This window comes from Pteropus medius, unplaced genomic scaffold (assembly GCF_902729225.1).
Source record: "Pteropus medius unplaced genomic scaffold, Ma_sr-lr_union100, whole genome shotgun sequence".
Lineage (NCBI taxonomy): Eukaryota > Metazoa > Chordata > Mammalia > Chiroptera > Pteropodidae > Pteropus > Pteropus medius.
Window position 1 is genome coordinate 396,586 of NW_024349519.1, and position 14,615 is coordinate 411,200.

General features: G+C 36.3%; 2 protein-coding genes across 2 annotated transcripts in view; one reads left to right on the plus strand and one right to left on the minus strand.

Moving 5' to 3' along the window:
* The window catches only part of FAM186A (family with sequence similarity 186 member A), a 51,919-nt gene extending 39,778 nt beyond the window's left edge, over positions 1-12,141 (plus strand). The window contains exons 5-8 of the mRNA XM_039882070.1: positions 5-2,679; positions 8,653-8,845; positions 10,910-11,061; positions 11,714-12,141. Coding sequence (XP_039738004.1) covers positions 5-2,679; positions 8,653-8,845; positions 10,910-11,061; positions 11,714-11,900 — 3,207 coding nt within the window. The 3' untranslated portion in view covers positions 11,901-12,141. The remainder of the gene's footprint in view (positions 1-4; positions 2,680-8,652; positions 8,846-10,909; positions 11,062-11,713) is intronic.
* Positions 1-14,615, minus strand: part of LARP4 (La ribonucleoprotein 4) — a 150,130-nt gene that overhangs the window by 101,784 nt on the left and 33,731 nt on the right. The window lies entirely within an intron of this gene.

A 14,615-nucleotide genomic window follows, 5' to 3' on the forward strand; every position in this document is an offset into this window, starting at 1 on the left:
CCAGGCACAGGGGGTCACTCACACTCCTCAGGAGGCTCAAGCACTAGGGATCTCTCTCACCCCTCAGCAGGCCCAGGCACAGAGAATCATTCTCACCCCTCAGCAGGCCCACATACAAGAGATCACTGTCACCCCTCCACAGGCCCTGGCCCAGGGTATCACTCTTACCGCTGAGCAGTTCAAGGCATTGGTGGCCACTCTTCCTCCTGAGAAATCCCAGGATGTGGGAGTCATACTCACACACAAGCAAGTCCAAGCATTAAATGCTTCTCTTCCTCTTGAACAAGACTGGACATTGAGGGCCCCTATTACCCCTAACCAGGGACAGACATTAAAGCCATCTGTCACTTCAGAACAGACCTGGGCAATGCAGATTCCCATAACTACTCAAAAGGCCAAGACAGTTGGGGTCCCTATCACCCAAGGACAGGACGAGGCATTGGGAGTCACTATCACACCACAGCAGACCCAGGCATTGCAAGACCTTCTTACAAAACAGGCACAGACACTGGCATTCGCTCTTACTCCTGAGAAAGCACGGACTTTAGGTATCACACATACCCATGAACAAGCCCAGGCAGTGGGTATCACTCTCACCCCTGAGCAGAAACAAGCATTGGGGGTCCCTCTTACCCTTGACCAGGCTCAGGCATTAGAGACCTCTCTCACTACAGAACAGGCCCGGAAATTGGGGGTCTCTATCACTCCAGAAATAGTTCAAGAAGTATCAAACGCTCTTATTCTTAATCAGAACCAAAGGTTGGGCATCATTCCTTCTCATGAACAGGCTCAGGCATTTGGCACTTCTTTTACTCTGAATCAGCCCCAGGCATTGGGAATTCCCATTACTCCCCCAAATATGTGGGTGTCAGCTGTCACTCTTACCCCTAAACAGACCCAGGCTTTGGGGGTCCCTCTCACTTCAGATAAAACCCATGCCTTAGGATCTCTCCTTACCCCTGAGCAAGTCCAACCTTTGAGAGCCTCCTTCACCCCAGGACAGGCCCAGCCCATGGGTATTATTCACATGTCTGAGCAGGACCTAAAATCAAGAGTTCCTCCCATTAATGAGCAGTCCTCACAACTCTGGGCCCGTCCTCCTTCAGGACATACCCTGGGAGTTGGGATCTTTTCTATTACTGATGAATCCAAACCAAGTGCTCCTCACATTCCTAAGCACTCCCCCATATCAGCTCCTTCCACTCTTAGGCCATTTCAAGAATCAAAGGCTTCTCTCCCCTCTGGGCAACGCATTACATCAATAACTAGGCAGTCTCTGGTATCATCTGCTCCTATGGCTGAAAAGTCCTCTATATTTGAGGTCTCTTCTATTCCTTTGCAGATATCAAGGTCTCCTCTTACTCAAGCCCTCTTTGTCCCTGAGAAATCTCTAGGAATGGGGATTCCTTCTGACTCTAGGAAGCTTCTGGCACCACAGACTTTTCCTTCCTCGAGTCAGACCCTAGTTTCTAAGACTCAATCCACCTCTGTGCAGGTCCCAGCACCAGAGGTCCCTCCCACCACTGGGACGCTCCCAATATCCGGAGCCCCTCTCACTTTAGGGCAGCCTCTTGCACTGGATTCCCTTAGCTCTAGGCAGTTCCTCATATCTAAGGACTCTCTGACTCCCCAATTACCTCTGATATCCAAGGCCCCTCTTGACCCTAGGCAGCCCCTTATATCTGCAGTCACACCCACCTCCTCACGGATTCCCAGTCTCTGGGATCCTCTCTCTCCTAGGAAGCCCCTGGTTCCTGGGGTGCCTTCTATCCCTGAAGAGCTCATAGAATCTGGACACTTAACTCTCTCTGAGCAACCCCAGGCATTTCAGCCCCCTGCCACCTGTGAGCAATCTCCCTACCTACAAGCCCCTTCCACCCTTGGGCAGCATCTGGCACCATGGACTCTTCCTGAACAAGCTTTCCCACTATGTATCCCTTCCACCTCTGGGCATCCCCCAACACTATGGGTCCCCTCAGCCCCTGGAAAACCTCAGAAAGATTTTTCCTCTTCAGTTTCTAAGAGAAGTAAGGAAAGATTGGCAATTATTTCTTCTCTGAAATCTAAAGCAGCATTGGTCCACCCTAGTGCTCCAGATTTTAAGATACCTCAAGCACCTTCCACCACTAAGAAGTTCCAAATATCAGAAATCTCTGACACTTCAGAAGAAATCCAGATACTCTCCAATCCTTTTGTCACAGAACAGTCCAGAACATTTCAGTCCTATCTCACTAATGACAGGACTCCAGTATTACAAACCCCTTATATTGATGAGGGGGCCCTTCCCACTCTCATGAAGCCTATAACATCACTACCTTCTCCTACTACTAAGCTACCCAAAACATCACAGATCTCACCTTCTGAATGGGACCAGAAATCCCGATTTCCCCCTATAAACAAGCCCTGCATACTGACTTCAGTTTCAGGTACGAAGAAACCCAAAATGATGGTACCCCCGTCCTCTCCCCAAGAGCTCAAAGAGCAGAGGTATTTTGTTGATGTGGAGGCTCAGAGGAGGAACCTGATACTCTTAAATCAGGCCACAAAAACTTCTGGACTCCCTTCAGAGCTACATGCAGCAGCTAAAAACCTCATAATTGAAACACTTCATACAGACACAGTTCGGCTGGGATACCTGTTCCACAAGTACATTGCTTACAGGCTGATCCAGCGTGCAAGGTAGATATAACTGTTACATGTCCAGATTTCTGATTTAGTCCTGATTTCAAATATCCTCCCTCACTGCACTATAAGTATATATATATTTGTCAGATTAGATGTTCTAAAAGATTCTCTTATGGAAGATCTATGGGATGGAAGCCTGTTTAAGATAGCAAAAGGAGATTTTTTTAGGAAATAAGAAATGTTATATAACATGATCCATTTCATTTATTTACATCTCTAGCAGAGAGGCTAAGATAAATTTTGTGGATCATAACTGATCTCCAAAAGATCAAATTCAAAAGTTTAGAGATGCTTCCAGTTATTTCGAATTTCTTAGATCATCTTGGGTTCACCTGAAGATGTATGGTTCTTAAAAAGGGAGATGGCAGGTGATGTATAAGGTGTTGTCACGGCAACTTTGGTGCTGGAGTAGAGGAAAGAGGTCCAGGTCCTGATTTTTAAAAACTGCAAATATCAGAAATAGGTCAGGGAAAGTGACAATTGGCCTGCCATCCTTAGCATTTGTTTGTGAGTTTACCTATTTTTTAGGGGAAATTTTTTAACGTTTAACTAAAGAAGCCAATTAAAAACTATAATAGAGGAGGTTATCATTAATTATGGGAACAAGTATGTTATTTATTCAACAGATATGTGTTGAGTGCCTACTAAGTGCAAAACACTGTTCTAGGTACTAGGGATGATGTGAATAAAAGTACCCTGTTCTCATGAAATTTACATTTTTGAGGACAGAATTCCCTTGGGAACTAAGAATTCTAACAAGGTCCAAAAGAAAGACTTATCCAAGATATAATCAGAACTTTTAATTTCAAAGTTTAAGTAATCTGAGATTTGTTGCAAAATGTTTTATTCTATACCTGTCTTTAGTTTTCTCTTTCCAGACTGAATATTCCTAATCTTTTAAATCTGTTTTTACAGTTTGATACTTTTATCCACTTGAGAATTTTAAATAACATGTTCCTGGTCATTCTCTAGTTTCCTTATATCTTTTTTCTTTTGTTATATTTAAAAAAAAAATAGTACCTTTGCCTGGTACAATATTTAAAATATACAAATAGTAGAGTGAAAAGTCTCCTTAATAGTCCTATCCCTGGCCAGTAGGGCCCTTCCCCAGTGCTACTAATGTATGTTTATCCAGAAACATTTTCTGCATATGTAGAAAAGTACATATGCTCTTTTATTCCCCTTTTACATATTTTAAAGTTATGACATTTGATTTTTTTAATAACAACTTAGATATTAGGTATTAGATAACTTGAGTATTAATATATAAAGAGCCTATTCATTGATTTTATAGCTCCATAGTATTCTGAGTCTTGATTTACCAGAATTTACTTAATCTCTGATGGATATTTATGTTGTTTTCAATATTTTGCATTATAAAAATATACTTCTATGAACAATCTTGTATATACATATATATATGTTTAGATGTATATTCTTAGAAGTAGAATTTTCAAATCAAAGGGTGTTTTATAATTGTGATAGGTCTTTGTCAAATTGTTTTCTAAAAAGGTTGTAACAATTTACATATTGGTCAGCATTTTATAAAAGACTATTTCCCCACATTGAAACTAACATGAACTGTTATCGAGTTTTTTATTCATTGACAATATGATGAAATATGGTATTGCACTGCTTTAATTATCATTACTTTTATTATGGATGAGGTTAAGCTTATAGACTTAAGAGCCATCCATATTTCATTTTCTGTGAAGACTCTATTAAAATACTTTGCCCATTTTTCAATTGGGTTATAAGTTGTTTTTTAAAATTGATTTAGAGTACCTGTTTAAATATTTGGAAAATTAGCCCCTTGCCTATGATATAAATTTCCAGGTTTCTCCCACTTGGATGTGTTTTGTTTCTGCTTTTAGTGGTTTTGCTTTGTAGAAATTTTTGATTTTTATGTTTTTACATCAAGGTATTTTAATAATGAATTGTACCTTTTTAGAAAGGCCCTTTCCACTCTGAGAAATATTAAAAAATCCTTTCTAGGTGTATTTTAGTACTTTTATGGGTGGTTGTTAGATTTGTTTGTTTTACATTTAAGTCTTTGATTAAACTTTCTGGATGTGATTCCATAGTATAGCGGTTAGCACGTCTGCTTTATACACAGAAGGTCCTGGGTTCCTTCCCCAGTGGAGCCATGATCAATGATCTATGGCCATGCCACCCTGAACATTCCTAATCTTGGAAGTGAAGCAGAGTCGGGCCTGGTTAGTACTTGGATGGGAGACCATCTAGGAACACCACGTGCTGTAGGCATAAATAATAAGAATAAATTTAAAAAAAAAAAAACCTTTCTGTTGTGAGATATGAATCTGGCTTTATTTTTCCACTTGGCTACCCAGTTGCCCCATTACTACTCACAAAATAATCTACCTTTCTCCCACTGATTTGAATGTACCTTCATCATAAATTCTTATACCAGTTAGGTCCATATCTGGACTTTCTATTATTTTTTACTGATTGCATGTAGATGAGTCACTTCTATTCCATGTTATTTATTATAGTTTAATTTTTATGATGCTGAGTCTTTGTGGTAGTCATTAGTACTGTTTCCTAATATTTGTCAATGAGATGTAGGCAGAATTGATGTGTGTCATTTCTGTGCTGAGCTTGTCATTGCTGGTTTGAGACCCTCCAGAGTCTCCTTTTCCTCTGGCATTATAACCTACAATGTTTAAGGTGATGCCTGTTCTGTTTGCTTGTGTTCCTTAGCGTATACAATGAAGCTCTCCATATTAAGCCCTGATGGATTTGCAGTATGAGTAAAATTTTATTTTTAGTCACTGAGATTTGGGGGTTATTTGTTAAAATAGCAAAACCTAGCTCATCTTTACTAATACAGTCTTTCTATGGAAAAAAATGGTATACTTTTCTTTTTGTTCAGGTTATGTGTGTGTGTATCCTTCAGGAGCATTTTAAAGTTTTCATTTAGCTCTTGCATATTCTTCCATAAGTGTATATCCTGGTAGTTTTCATTTTTGCTATTATTGTAAATGGACATTCTTCTACATCTTCTAACTCGTTATTTGCATAAATGAAGGCCAGATTTCTCTATATCAATTTTGTATGCAGCCATTTTACTGTATTTAAGCTTGTGAAAGTTTTTCAATTGATATTTTAAAATTTTTCAGGTATATAATCATCACCTGCACATAATAAATTTTTACATTTAGATTTTCTCCTTTTTAAGCATCTGTCTCTTGACTACCCAAATTGGTTAGTACCTCCGGGTACTAACAAGGCCATATTTATTCATTTGACTGCCCTAAGTAACAGCTGTGAGTGCCTTTCCATGGCCCTGTGTTATTTTTTTATAATAAATTTCATATTCAAGAGTGTTTAAAAGGGTCACTTATATTTGTATTCTCTTTTCTGAAAAAGCTGCAAAATGTCCTTAACCTTAGTCAATTTTATTTATTTTTTATTTTCTGCATTCTCGTGTAACTCAGATTGCTAAAATATAAGTCCTTCTTTCATTGCTAATTATTAAAAATAAGTATAAATTGGTTAAAAAGATAGTAGTGATAGTGAACATGTTTCTAGTATTTGTCAGTAAGAAATATAATAGCATTTGAGTCAGAATACATTTTATCATATTAAAGTATCCATTTGTTCCCCTATTTAATTGTTTTATTAAATTTGTTAAATCACATTTTGTTAAATGTGATTTCAGCATGTCATTTTCAAGTGTATTAAAGAAAATATGGTTTTCTCCTCAGAACTATTAATATGATTAATTGTAATAAACCATCATGGGGGAGGGGAGAGGAGGGAGGTAGATGAGGTGAAAGGGGTCAAATATGTGATGACATTAAAGAATTAAAAATTAAAATAAATAAATAAATAAATAAATAAGCTGTCATTGCATTCTTGAAATAAATCCTATTCATCTTTAGTGTATCCTTCTTTGAATGTGTTATGGAATTTGTTTGCTCACATTTTATTTAGGTTTTTTTTTTTGCATTGATATTAATTATTAAGTTGATTGGTGGTTTACTTCTTTTGTCAAATTTGGGTATACTTTTAAGCTTATATCATTAAAAATGTGGAACCTTATCTCGTTCTATGCTCAAGAACAATTTAGTAGTAAAATTTGCTATTCTTTTAAGGTTTGGCAGATTTCACCTATTATATAGGTTTACTATTTTTGGAAGAGAGTTCTTTGACAACTTTCTCAATTTTTATATGGCAATTTTTTTGTTTAGATTTATTGGAGATTTTGAAGACCTAGTGACATGATCTGGCCTGTTTCAGTAAAATCATTTGAAAACTGAATTATATAGATCAACATTTTTACAATATTTAACTTATACAATTGTACTTTTAATCCCATCAAGAATCAATTTGTTTTTTTCGGAGAGCTCTTCTTTCATAATAAATGTTATAATAATCAAATCACCAACAGGTGTAACAATAAAATATTGATAGATTAAAGATTCCATAACAAGGATGGCTAGGTCAAGAAGATTCTAACATTATGTGGGAGAGAAAATAAAAAGCATAATAACATTAACTATTTTTGAATAGTATAAAAGATGGTTATACTTACTTCACTGAGAACAACATTATTTATGAGAATGGGTGTGATAGGAATTCTGTAACGCATGTAGGGAAGTGGTTAAAAACACGAGTAATAAAAATGGTTATAAGAGTGAAAAAAAAATCACCTACAGGATATGGAAAAAACTCAAAGCTACTGGAAAATAATTTAATTAAAAATATACTAAATTAATTCCAAAAGTTGATATATTTAAGTATTAAATGATCCACATTTACAGTAGGTTCTAAGCTATTAATTATGACCCACAAAAGAGTGCTAAGAGTTATTCTCTGTGTGTATATGTATGTAAAATACATATATTCAGAAAAACATCTTCAATGGGTTCCCATTGCCTACCCTCCCCACAAAAAATCCAAACTCCTTAATATGACTTTTAAGGTCTTTCATAATCCAGCCATTCCAGTCTCCTCCCAGATTTTATCCTTTCATGTATCTGGTCTAAAAGTCCCAGACTACTCACTACTCTCAAAATATAATTTTCAGGTTCTTGCACTTGTATATAGTATTCCCTCAACCTGGAATTCTTTATCCCCTTCTTCCAAACTTCAGTGACAGTAAAATTTACCTGTAATTCCGCTTAAAATATAGATCCTGAAGCCTACCACCAAGATTTTGATTCAAAAGGTCTGCTGGAAGACCTTGGAATCTGCATTTTCAAAAAGTACCTCCCCCCACAAATGATTTAGTCCAGGTGATCAGAGTCCACACTTTGAGACAAACTGGTATTGTGGAAAGAGAGAAGATCTGAGTTTACTTTCCAAATCTGGTATTAATTATGTGACTTTAGAAAATTATTTAACTTTGCCTAGATTCCTTTTCCTCTCCTGTAGAATGAGGATGGGAAAACATCAGCTGTTTAGAAGGCCCAAACATGGTGGTATACATTATAGGAGAGAGAGTACATTTTTATGACTATTCCTCAAGATCCTGTTCAACATCGTCCCATGAGGCCTTCTTTATTCCTCTTATTAAAATTAATTATGTGTTCCTATTTGCTCGAACAGCATGTTTATATTTCTTTTTAGTATTTATTTCGTTCTTTTTTTGACAAAGTTAATTTATTGGTCTCCTATTCTTGCTTGTAAGTGTTTTGAAGGCAAGGACTCTGTCTTTTTCATAACTGTATTACGTACCTTCTATATGTCTTGTATATACCAACGCTAAAATTTTAATGTATTAAGAATAAACAACACTATTATAACACTAAACTCTTTGAACAGTTAATGAAAATTTGACTGATTTTTTAAATTTTAGTCATACAGAGAACTAGATTAAGATCTCATTAAGCAAATCTTTCACCCCTATCCCATCTTTCTCTGCTTACTAAGGATGAGATGAGAAATGAAGTAACTGAGGCCAGTGATTATATTAATCCAATTCTTGTTAATTTTTTCAAGAAACAACATAATCAAACGATTACAAGCCATTCAATATAGTGGAAAAGGTTATGAGACCCAGAACCTCTATACAATGCTGAGCAGAATTGATGACTACCAGAAAAAGGTGATGGGGGTCTGGACCAAGAAGCAGAAATCTCTAGAACAGGAACGGAATCAGTGCCTGAAGAAAATGATATTCTTATTTAGACAGGTAACCTGTTTTCTATTCCCTCTCCCCAGTGTGTTAAGAAAAATAAAAGTGGTAAGCTTTGAAAATAACATTTACCTGGAGGTACCATGTATATTGGTTTCCTAGGGCTGCTGTAAAGAATTACCACAACTTGATGGCTTAAAACAACAAAAATGTATTCTCTTATAGTGCTGGAGGCCAGTTTGTAAAATCAAAGCGGGTTTGGTTCCTTCTGGAGGCTCTGAGAAATTTATTCCAAGTCTCTCTCCTAGATTCTGGTGGCTTATAGACAATCCTTGGCATTCCTTGGCTTATAGCTACATAACTCCAATCTCTGCCTCCGGACTTCCCATGGCCTTCTTCCCAGTGTATCTTACATCTTTCTCTTCTGTCTCTTATAAAACCATGTGTCATGGATTTAGGACCCATCTGGTTAATTCAGAATGATCTCATTTTAAGATCCTTAATTTAATTACATCCATAAAGACCTTTTTTTCCAAATAAGGTCACACTCACAGGTTCTGGGTGAACATATCTTCTGAGAGGTTCACCACTCAAACCACTACACTGTGACTTCAGTGAAACTCCTAAATTTATAACAGGAATACTGACTGGACTCTCTAAATGAGAAAAAGATTAGAATAGGAGAGACTTCCAGAAATGCTCAGCTCATTCCTAGTCAACCTGCACCTACCAGCCTCTAAATATGAAACCTCTCCAACTGATTCATGGTAGTTATAGCCTCACAACTATCAGAAAGCAAGTTTTAATATGAGTTTACAAGAACGGAGGTAAGGACTTATTTAACTTGCTTACATAGCACCAGGAATAGATCTTGTGGAACTCTGACAATCCACTCACTATGTCTCAGAGACTCCTCTAAGATAACCATCAGTATGCTTTTGGGAGTGATAGCAACCTTCCAAAAAGTTATAGAGCTGAGATTAGAGTTCTTTCCTCTGGGATTACATACTCCCATTACGTGTTCTAGCATGTAGTTCTGGAACAATCTTGGAGATCTAGGAACATTTTATATCATATATATTCTTTTCTTTCACTTAATTTAATTAATTAATAAGAACAGTTTACTTGCTACTTTAGAAGATACAGAGACTTATCATAGCTTGGTTAAAATCAGACATATTTGAATTTTCCAGAAGTTACATTTTAAATAGTAAAGTTCTTTGACAAATAAAATGGATATTTTTTATAGTTTTTGGTTTGAAAAATATGGCCAATGTAAGTGGAATAAAGCAAGATGAGTTGGCAGTGTCATGAGCTGTCTAGCAAGAACCAATGTCAAGGGTATTCCAGAGGATGAATATGGATCTAAGGTCAGAAAAACCATAATCTAGATGATAAGGTGGGTATCGAGGCAATAAAGAAGGAAAGGGAAAAAGCAAATAGGAGAAGAGGGTAGAAATGAATAAATATCTTACACTGAGTCAGAGTAATGGTCTAGAGAGGTTGGTTCTGCTACCAGATTGTCTGGATTCAAATCAGCTTCATTACATACTAGCTAAGAGGCCTTGGAAAAGCCACTTAAATTTTCTGAGTTCCAGATCCCCATCTGTAAGAAAAGGATAATAAAAGAATCCATCTCATATGGTTGTTGTAAACACCAAATGAATTAATATATAGAAGGCATCTGACATTCAGTATATAGTCACTAAATGTTAGCTATCGTTACATTTGCATAGTGCTTTACAATTTATGAAGTGCTTCCATGTATATTATATAATTCTCATAACAATCCTGTGTTATTATCTTTTCATTAGTAATGAGGAGAAAGAGGTACAGATAAAAATTAGCAACTAACTCAAAGTCACACAGCTAGGAAATGAGAAAGCTAGGTCCAGAGCTTACACAGGACCAAGGTTTATATATATCATAGCTGCCACCTCTGAAATTGTGTGTTGGAGTAGGGTAGAGTTGAGGAGTGGTTAGAGGAAGTGAGAAAGAAGATAGAGAAAGAAGATTTGCAAATCCATAAAAAAAGGAAGAGTCATAGGTTAGCTCGGGTTGGCTCAGATCTTAAAGACTCTGGCCTGTTCTTTTCATTGTTTCCTTTTTATTTATTTTTAGCTCCGAGAGATGCATAAATTGAATCTTAGTCAACCTATCCCTTTGATCATCAATAAAAACCAGATATCTGCCCCTACCAAGTTTGCTCAACAACCATTCCTAGAGCTATTAATAGAAGAAGACAGAAAACCTGAGAAGTTCAAGAAATTTAGGTATGTCATAGGAAAGATCGACATTAAACTTTCTTTGGATGATATGTGGGACCTAATAATTTTTTTTCTGCCTAAGAGCTTCCCTACAATTATGATATGGTACAGTGGAGAGTCTAAAGGAGTATTAACTTTCTTAGCTAATTTAGCAAGAGGCTTATTTATATATATTTTTTTAACTTAAATATTTAATATCTAATTTTGAGTTCCTTTAAAAAATGAAGCTGCTTCTTCCTTACTAAGAAACAAATACACAATGAAGAAGCTTAGAAGTATTACTTTTTTTCTTTTTTTGAAAGAAGGTAGGAGCTTTGGTAAAGAAGTGGGGAAAGATTGTTTCTGGGGGAAAAAAATTGCCTGGATATGGTCTGCATACTCCAGGAAGCTAAGAAGGTAGTTTTAAAATGGATTACTAGGTGAAGTCATGAAAATGCAGCTTTCAGGTAAGGAAAAAAGAGCTACTTCAGCAAATTCTGCTGTTTTAATCCATTTCTCAGTCAAAGTGGGCATAGCAAACATTCCTCAGTACAGGGGAGGGCATTATAGGACAGTGTGGTGGTAAAGAAAAGAGGGGAGAGTAAAAATCATATATTTTGATTGACTATGTAGCTAAAGAGAGTTTGGCGCTTCCAATCGGTGCCCTCTGATTCTCTAGACAAGAAGACCAGATGGAAGCCATCTGGAATGCTGATCAGTCCACTTCAAGCTACCCAATAGAAGAAAAAACATCAATAAATTCACTCTGGGCCAAGCTGGGTGGGTACCCAGCTATTCCTATGCTGCTCCAGTTAGATGTCCAGTCCACCTTCAGAAAATCTCTTGCATCCATTCAATCACAGTAAGTTAAGGGAAGGGAGAGCACTCTGAAAATCGGGCCTTTGGTCATGTAACTTTCGTTTCCCTAATTTTTGCAGCACCAAGGAGTTACCAAAAGTGTTAGTCATTTAGTGTTTCCTTCCATAGGCCTGCAGATGTCACCACTGAAATACTATAAAATAAACAAAAAAACCAGTTATAATACCATGAAACCTAGTCCAACACTAGATAGGTCCACTTTGAATTCCACCCTGAGGGGTTTATTACTAGAAGTATCAGAAAGACCATAGTAGAATGTTTTTGTCCACCTCATGGCTCAGTAACATACCTTAAATTCAGTTGTCATATGTAGGCCCAATCTGAGGTAAACTAAGTGCTTATATCTGAGGATACACTTAGAATAGGTAAGGTGGGTGACGAGGATCCACATTTCCAAATTGTTAAACGATATTCTCACTTAAACCACTGGAAATCATTCTGGCGGACGTGAAGAGTTTTGAAGTTGGCATTATCTCTTTCAGGGCAGAGAATTATCTAATGTTCTAAACTAAGAATTTAGAAAATTGAACTTCTGTAACCTTTACAAAGGAGCAGTCTGACTATTCTGCTAAAATCCAAGTCCTGAGCTAAGAAGTAGTATTAACTCACAAATTTGTTTAGGTGGCAAATACCATGAAATTGGATATTTAAAATTCTATAATATAGTAAAATAATAGCAAAAATATTATTATATAATGTATACAATATAAAATATACTATGAGCACAACTGTTCATTAAAAAAAAATTACCAAACCAAATGTAACCATTAAGTTGAATAAGCATGACTCATAAGTTACAGGTTAAAATGAGAAAGCAACTTTCTCTCTCATTTTCCCTTACATTTTTTGGAGTGATTAAATTAATTAACTTAGGTTATTTTAAGAAAAAACATTGCTAATTTAATGACTATAGTGCTTAGGACAAGATGTATAAATTTTTCTTTAAATAATATTTTTTATCTCCATTCCATAGCTAGCTTCAACAATTAGATATCCTCCTAATCTGACTAACCACTTCTTACTCATGCTAAATCCTACAGATTTAATGAGACCCATATTTCCAGTTTACTTTTTAGGACTCAATTAAGATATCAGAGATTTTTTTGTTTGTTTCATAGATTTTTTAAAACATATAATGTATATACAGTAAAATTCATCCTCTTTAGGGTACAGTTCTGAGTCTTGCCAAATGCATAGTTATGGCAACTATTAATCTTGATGTCCTATAGTCTTACCTTTTCTAGAATGTCATATAAATCAAAGTACAGTATGTAACCTTTTGAATCTGGCTTTTTCACTTAGCATAATTCATGTGAGATTCATCCATATTGTTTCATGTATCAGTAATTCATTCCTTTTTATTTACTGACTAGTACTATTCTATTGTATGGCTGTGTCTCATTTGTTTATCCATTCACCAGGTAAAGGGCATTTGAGTTGTTTCCAGTTTTTGGCATTTATGAATAAACCTGTTATAAAAATTAATATATAGGTTTTAGGGTGAATGTAAGTTTTCATTTCTCTTAGCTAAAATACCTAGGAGAGGGATTGCTGGATTGTATAAGTATATGTTTAACTTTTAAGAAACTGCCCACCTATTCTCCAAAGTGACTATTCATCTCTTTACATTTATTCAGTGGTCCTATTTCTTATCCTGCTCTGGATGAAAACCTAGGTAGTACCATGACATTTCGTTTCTTCCACTGTAGACTACTGTAACTTACAGTCTGGGAAGGAGAACATGAACAGCTTCTTTTGTCTTTTATGGGCTAGTGCTTCTGTTCCTTCTTTTCCAGACTGCTACTATGGAACCCCTTAGAGATTAGAGCTCTGGGAAGGGAGGAGAGAGAAGTGGAAAGGGAAAGTTCTTATTGACTATTACTGTTGCATTTTTCAACATCATTGCTTCCTGGATGTGGCAAAATTTTAAAGCTCTTTCATTGGAGTACATTATGTGAGCTCCTTAGAGATCATCATCACTGGAGATCTTTCATCTGCAGATTTCTTGATCTTGGCAAATACATTTCTATCCTAACTGGTCGTTTACATTTGTGATACCTCCATCACCTTTCTGCTGAGATATGTTTGCATCTTTAGACAGCCCTTCTGGATAGAATCCAAGACAATCCCATGCCATCTCTTTTGGGTATATGCGTATGTGTGGTCCACATCTAGTCTACAGAAAACACTTGAGCTTCCTTTGTCCAGATAAACTCTAAGATTGAAGCTTATCCCAATGCAGCAGCAGTCACTTCTTTGTTTCTACCATGGGAGCAGCTAGTCAATCAGTCATCTGCCTTAGATTTTTTTTCAGGATGCAATCAGGCCTCCAAAATGTAAGGTTCTATGCTAAGGTCTTGAGTGGAGGAAGGGTATGAGAGCTTTCAAAATTCCCTTCTCCTTGACCATTACATACTCTCAGAGTTAAAAGGATAAGTCAATTTCTTTGTAAATTCTAGTCTGGCACTTCTCTTTGGTATCTATTGTTAGGATTGCCAGATTTAGCAAATAAAAACAAAGGACACCAGTTATCTGAATTTCAGATAAACAACAAATTATTTAGTACTATAAGTATGGTCCATGAAATTTTATTCTTATATTTAAAAATTATTTATCGTTTATCTGAAATTCAAGTTTAACTAGGCATCCTGTATTTAATATGGCAACTCTTCTATTGTGTTTTGCCAAAATTTCCATGTTGA